A 7,775-nucleotide genomic window follows, 5' to 3' on the forward strand; every position below is an offset into this window, starting at 1 on the left:
AAACTTAACTGCGTTCGTTGACTATACAACCCTATCATTGATATTTCCACTTCGGGGTATGTTAATATAATCTAGCATTTTGCTAGTTTTAATAAAATCATTACCTTTCGAGAAAAGAAACTCGACCCCTATATCACCCCTTTTGGTTCGATTGGAGAGTATAGGAAGATAACCCAATCAAAACCTCTACATAAAACATTTATGCCAAATCCAATTAGATTCCGCACCTTACGCATGTTAAATACTCTACATTTAAGCATACTTGTAAAAGATCTAACTACGCATACTTGTAAAAGATCTAACTACGAATAATTGGGATTTTCCGCCATCAATATCTACATATTTGGATTTTGCTACCAAGCCGAAGAAATGTTTGCCAACCTCGATATCTACCATCGCCTTAGGGCTGCAACATGCCATCGAGTTTTGCCAACGACATGCCGATGTGGATTAGTTTTCCGGTGGCAACCACCACCTCTTGACAAGTGTTTTTTTTTTCATTGGTAAATCTCAATGGTGAACTCTCATTAATAGCAAATTGTTTGGAAGTTTGGTTTCCATTCTAAATATTGATTGGCCTTTGTAAATTTAGTTTTTTTTTTTTTTTTTTTTTTTTATATATTTTTTTTTATTTTAAAGCTAAAAATATCATCACACTCTACTCAAAGACAAATTATGGCAAAAATGGTAAAATCCTATGTATCACATATGTGTTACAATTTTACCATTGACAAAACAACCATTATAGCCTTTAGCCTAAGTAAATAACTCCATTGTATGTGTTAATGCAGATGTCTTCTTCGATCCGATATGAATAACCTTGGAAAATGAAGAAATACCAATTTCGGGTACCATTCCATTTATAGAACCATAAGCCTGATAAAATTAAGCAGCTCATGCTTTGAAAATGCTACTTCATTTACAGGGATAATGACTTGAGAGGGTAATGTATTTTAGCTTTTGGTCACATTTGATTATTAAATTATTTTTCGTGTTTTACTAACACTCGAACTTGTTGAAATGTTTACGTTATACCATTATGACTAGTAATAGTGAGTTTTGTCGGTCATCTTTATTTGGGTTTGTTTCACAGGTTCAGATCTACTCAATTTAAAAACAAGAAACTGGAAAAACTAAAATAAGATAAGAACTCTGATGAGCTGAAACAAGACCAAAATGTGACGTACTTGTATTCTTCTGTGAACGATTTTCAAAAAAGTTTTGGTTTGAACACAAATCATTAAAGATCCAATAGTGATTCATCGAAACCTATCTCATATTTTTAAGGTTTTAATGGTTTCAATGGTGGTTCATCAAAACCCATCCCTGAAACAAAACCCATATCAGATGTGCTCATCGTCTCTGTAGACACATATACACACTGACTCGAAAAATCAAAGTTGGAATACGAACAAAATAAAAATGAGATTGAATCTAAAAAACGAACCACTAACTTGTTCTTGTGTTCATCATGTGTGTAGAACATAAAAATCCCTAAATCGATGGGTTTCGATATAAAAGGAAGCTCGAAATCTGAAATGAATCTTCAAATCTAAAAGAGTTACATCTCAGCCATTGATGAACGAGATGAAGAAGAAAAAGTATTTCAAAACTTTTCCCTTAAAACCCATATTTGAACAATAGGTGTTAGGGTTGCAGATCGGAGTTTGGTTTTATAGAAAATCAGAAGGAAGAAATGTGGTGTTCCGTAGAAGACAACGACGTTTCGACAAGGGTTTACCTTTGCTTGTTCCGACAAGGGTTTGCAGATTGGAGGTTACGATTTGTGAGTTCATTTTCGTGTGTTCATGTTCATGTTCATCTTCACGAGCTTCGAATTTTCACTCACAAACACCAAGAACCCACAGTTGGGTCATGGGTGTGTTTGTGAGTTCATTTTCTGATTTTTTGTGTCTAATTCTTTCAATAAAACCTAGATTAAAAGTGTGGCCGGAGGTTAGGAATGCCGAAAATGTCGCCGAAACATATGATTGCAAACCCCAGTATTACCGGTGATAATGATATAATGTATACGTTACAATAAGTTCAATGGTTAATAAAACATGAAAAATAATTTAATGACGAAATATGACTAAAAGCTAAAGTATGTTACACTCTCAAGTCATTATCTCATTTCTATTTACTTCTTGAATCTTATCAAAATTCATAGCATCAACACACTCTAAGCACCTATTTGAAATCAAAATCAGACCATTCTTCTATGAAAGATCAAAACTTATAATTTGATAATTATAATATACGAATGATGATTTTGTAAAATTTTAAGTATAAAGGTTTCTCTAAATTGTTTTGTAAGTCTAATTTCTTATATGTTTGTTATGAATCAAAATTAGTCATGCTCACCTAGAATTTGTCTCAGGGTTTTTTATACAATGAAGATGTGAATTTGTGTCAATTTTTTCTATAGAAAGTAGCAACATAGCATTTTCAGTTGGGAACACATAATTATTCTTTATTATAAAAGAAGGTATTCAATTTGTTGTTGTGCACAATAAATGCATTGCTCTTCCTCTCTAATTTTTGAAATCTAATTTCCTGGATACAAAAATTATTTCTACAAGATTGTCATCTCTCTCTCTCTCTCTCTCTCTCTCTCTCTCTCTCTCTCACACACACACAGGTCGAGCTCCATCAGCACTTCACGTAAAGATCTGGAAAATTCTGTCGGTTCTTGCTAGATGATCTGAGAGATGGGGTTCTCTTGATTTTCATATAATCAGCCAAAAGATTCAATTTTCAAATATTTCTTCTTGCTTCAACAAAAAATGGGTCAGAAAATCTTAGTTTCCAAGTACGAAAGACCTTACTATTACAACCGGCCACCTCTCTCACCACTGCCACCGCCACCTCCAGCCACCGCCAGTCACATATCACATGGTTTCAATCTAAACGATAAGGTGAGCCCAAGTGTTCTACTCATCATCATAATCTTTGCCATGATTTTCTTCATTTCTGGGTTGCTTCATCTTCTCGTTAGATTCCTTATGAGGCCAACTAATAGGGACCCAGACGAGTTTGATAATGTGACTGCCCTTCAAGGCCAGTTACAACAACTGTTTCATCTCCACGACTCCGGCGTTGACCAGTCTTTCATTGATACGCTACCTGTTTTCACTTACAAATCAATTATTGGTGTGAAAGACCCTTTCGATTGTGCTGTTTGTTTATGTGAGTTTGAAGGTGAAGATAAGCTAAGATTATTGCCTGAATGTAGCCATGCTTTTCATATGGATTGCATTGATACATGGCTCTTGTCGCACTCCACTTGTCCACTTTGTCGAGGTAGTTTGCTTTCTGATTTCACTCCAAATTCCTGTTCACCAGTTATGCTTCTTCTTGAATCCGGTAGCGAGATTTCTAGAGAGATAGCTAATTCTGATCAGCCAAATCCTTCATCGATCCAAAGAGTGAATTCCCATTTAAGTAATCCGGAGTTTGAATTTGATAAGGGTGAAATGGTAAAAGAAGATGAGAACAAGGAGAAAGTCGTTACTATTAAGCTTGGAAAGTTCAAGAACGTGGATGGTGGTGGTGGAGGTGAGGGTGGTAGTGACAAGCAAACGATTGATGGTAGGAGGTGTTTCTCAATGGGGTCTTTTGAATATGTGATGGATGATAACTCATCTTTACAAGTACTTATTAGGGCACAAACTAAGAAACTAGCCAGCAAAAAGTCTTGTCTTCCGATCACCCCATCTCACCGGGTGGCTATGTCAGAATGCGGTGGTGATTCAAGAAGAGATTTTAAAGAAATAGACGTTCTTGGTGGCGGAGGTGGTGCAGCTGGGAAGAGCAAGAGGGAGAGCTTTTCAGTGTCAAAGATTTGGCTTAGAGGGAAGAAGGAGAAGTCTAATCCAACGGTGGCTGCCGCCATTGGGACGTCATCAAGAGGGGTTCTCTCATTCCGTTTTCCGGTACACCGGAATGACATGAAGGCAAACAGCAGGGCTAATTCTGAATTGGATATCGAAAGGTGGGAAAATTCACAAGAATTTCAAACTTGTCGATGGTCGGATAACTTGGATTCATCACCCCAAGAAGCATCAAATCCACCATCTTTTGCAAGGAGGAGTCTACTTTGGTTTATGGGTAGGCAGCAAATCAACGTGGTTCATTCATCTTGCTCAACGAATGTTTAAAGTTTTTTTCCTCTATATATGTGCAACCTTTTTTTCTTGACTATTTTTGTGGTATTTTTCATTTTTTGGGAGATTAGATTATAATCAGTAAATGGAAACAAAATGTAGTCAAAGTTAAAGAAATTTAAATACAAATTATATATATGCGACTTTGTATATTGGTTTCTTTCAGGTTCTGTAAAGAAGTTGGATCATGATGTTGTCTTTTTTAGCTACAAAATGTTCTTTGCGGATTTGATAAGGTATACGGGTTTATACATTGGTAGGCCTAATTCATGAAATGATCATTCATATTGAAATTCTTAAATCTTTAGCAAGGCATATTCTTCTTCGGTTTATACACAATAGATCTTGGTAACTTTAAATGAACTTAAGAGGTATACTAATTAATATAGATAGTAGTTTTTTTTTAATGATGTCCTTGTAGTTTCAATTTAATTTTTTTCGCAGTTATAACAATAAAATAAAATAAAAACTAATATTTTATTAAGTCTCTGACTTAAGTTATAATTATGAAATCAAGACTAAACGTGAACGACTTATGCTTATATTTATGTGAACCTAACTAAAAAAGTTATACCTCATTAAGGGAGGACATTTAAGCTCCACCAACCCTTACCCCACAATGCTCCACCTTACTAAATGATCTCAAGTTTTCTTTTTTCAAGAGTGGAGACGGTGATTGGTGATTCAATCTTAATATATATTTTTAGAAAGTATATATATATATATATATATATATATATATATATATATATATATATATATATATATATATATATATATATATATATATATATATATATATATATATATATATATCTTAATTACCTTATAAAGCATTTTTAATCAAATGCTGAATTTTAAATCGTACAAACATACAATGCATCTGGACAATCAATTTATGCATTACAAAAAGATTAGAGTACATCTGGTCAACAGTTGAAAAGGTCAAATCTCTTATCCCGTGTGTTCGATTCCTGTGAAGATTCATTTTAAAATGAGTATCCATGAGGACATTTAAAAAAAATAAAAAAAATACAAATCATAAAATCGAGCATATATCTATGTCTGGAGAAAAAATTGAAAAAAATAAAAAATGATCCATGATTAAATAGTAATTTTTTTATTTTGCATCATTATGATCTATGATTCAATTTTAATGATCCGATTTTTTTTTTCAATTTTTTTTTCTCCCAAACTTAGATCAATGTTCGATTTTATGACTTATATTTTTTTCTATTTTTTTAAGATGTCATCACGACTCCTCACTTTAAAATGAGTTATCACCCAGTCATATATATATATATATATATATATATATATATATATATATATATATATATATATATATATATATCTATATATATATATATATATATATATATATATATATATATATATATATATATATATGGTTAGGTTATTGTGTTTTTGATAAGTATTGTGTGTCCGATTGGTCATTTTAATTATTTTGAGCAAGTAATTAATAAATATTATTAAATTAAAGATAACACAAAAATATCATTTAAGTTCATTATAAATGTATTTTAGTCAATTGAGACAAATTTAAAAATGAAAAATTCAAGATTTAGGTGACAACAAATGCTCTTGATTTAAAAAATCGGATTTTTTTTAAACTAATTGAATTTCAAACGTGATTTGTAAGCTTAAATTAATTTTATTCTATTAGAATTTTTTTTGTTAGAATGATGTTCTGTCAGAATAGTATCTTATTAGAATATTATTAAATAATCATTTTTTTGAATCCAGTTGAATAATAACAACATTTTTATATTTATTCAGAGACATCTTAACCTAAATACAAATTCTTACAAAATAGCATCCTTATACATTTTAATATAATTAAACATATTCTAAAAAAAATATAATAAAAAATAAATAAAATTGTAACATCCCTAAAAATACACTCCAAAATTCGTTTTTTAAACACTTAAGAAAATCCATATTTTGTCAAACATCATAAAAACAACCACAAGTATCAAATTTCATAAAATCATGTATCTCAAAACCTCATATCATCTATCAATATATCAATCATATGTCAAAATATCATAGTGAATCCTCTCAGGCCAAAAGTTGTCGTGTGTGTCATGCAGTCATCCGCGAGCTCTTCCACTTATTAGCGGAAGTACCTGAAACCAAACTGAAAACTTTAAGCACGAAGCTTAGTAACTCTCCCCAACTACCACATACCATACACATATCACATAAGCATATCCTAGGCCCCACCCCTGCTACATCAAGTTAGGCTTAGCATCGACTTTCCCGACATCGGCCCCGCCCGGCATCGAACCTTATTCAGCATCGGGCCCCGCCCGACAACGAGCATATCTCAGAATACATGCGAAAACAGTCAAATAAGACACATAAACCTAAGCATATATCATTAACATTTAAACATTCCTCGGTCCCTGCCCGACATCGTATCGTAGTTCGGAAACATGCTAACATTCCTCGTGACTGCCCTGGCATCGAACCGTAATCTGAAAACATACATATACAAATACACGCAAGAATCATAAAGACATCAAGCATACAAGCATTCCTCGGGGCCTCCCCGACATCGGATCAAAATCTGGAAATATACATATAAACCTGCATCGGGATAACCCCAACATCGAACGTAAGTTCGGCATACACTAACATACATAAATGGGCCGACATTGGTGCCTTCGACCCGTTCCTACTAGAGGAAAACCTCACCTCTCAAGCTGTCTGATGTAATCTCGTGTAAGGAATTTCTGATAGCTGCTCCAACGATTCCCCGACTATCATCAATACAATACACTTAGTCAATAATCGGATAATCTTTCACAGGGTAAAATAACCATTTTACCCCTAGTCAAAGTAATCCTTCTGATTGACTCAACTCGTCGAGCTGGTCTATCAACTCGCCGAGTTCTGCTACTCAAGAACCTTATAATCATGATCCACCTCGCCTAGTCATCCTCCCGACTCACTGAGTTCTCCATACACTCATAATCGCAATTAAGCGAGTCAACTCATTGAGTCAACCTCAGACTCATCCAGTTCTGCTTACTCAGAATCGGGACAACCCATCTCGACTCAGCGAGTCCTTCCTTGGACTCATCAAGTTCTTCAACCTCCAAGTCCAAAACTATGTCCAGCTCGCTGAGTCATCTCCTAGACTCAATGAGTTCACTCATTAATAGGATGAGTTGGGGAACCATGACCTGACTCGCCAAGTCACATGAACAACTCGTCAAGTCCCCTAAGATCTTAATCCATTCGGTCGATTTCACCTGGGTTTATTGCCTCCAAAACATAGATCTGGACCCCTAAGGTCTTTATGTCACGTAAAGTTTCCAACTTTATGTTCATGCATGGGCTTTTTAGCTCAAAAGGTCCAAAAAGGTGTTTCATATGGTACATGGGACTCCCATGCCCATAAAGTTAGCACCTTTACGCCATGGATTCCCTCACGGACCTAGATCCACAGTAAATACACCAACTCATCTTTGCATTCATGAATGGTCCCAAAAAGGTACTCCATAATGCCGTAACTACTCCATAAGAAGATCTAGAAAACAAAAGTTCAAGGTAATCTACAACCTTCTCTTAGAGTCCTCT

The 7,775-nt window shown here is 34.2% G+C and overlaps 1 protein-coding gene across 1 annotated transcript; it reads left to right on the plus strand.

Annotated features, from left to right (window-relative positions):
• The first annotated feature begins 2,516 nt into the window (after positions 1 to 2,516).
• Positions 2,517 to 4,203, plus strand: LOC144998242 (RING-H2 finger protein ATL13-like). Its single transcript, XM_078958051.1, has one exon. It carries the CDS (start codon positions 2,787 to 2,789, stop codon positions 4,158 to 4,160), a length of 1,374 nt encoding a protein of 457 aa, XP_078814177.1. The 5' UTR covers positions 2,517 to 2,786; the 3' UTR covers positions 4,161 to 4,203.
• Positions 4,204 to 7,775: the final 3,572 nt, after the last annotated feature.

Source organism: Lactuca saligna, chromosome 5, assembly GCF_052625555.1.
Source record: "Lactuca saligna cultivar CGN05327 chromosome 5, ASM5262555v1, whole genome shotgun sequence".
NCBI lineage: Eukaryota > Viridiplantae > Streptophyta > Magnoliopsida > Asterales > Asteraceae > Lactuca > Lactuca saligna.

Coding starts and splice junctions, on each gene's coding strand:
- LOC144998242 (XM_078958051.1), top strand. CDS start 2,787: ATGGGTCAGAAAATCTTAGTTTCCAAGTACGAAAGACCTTACTATTAC.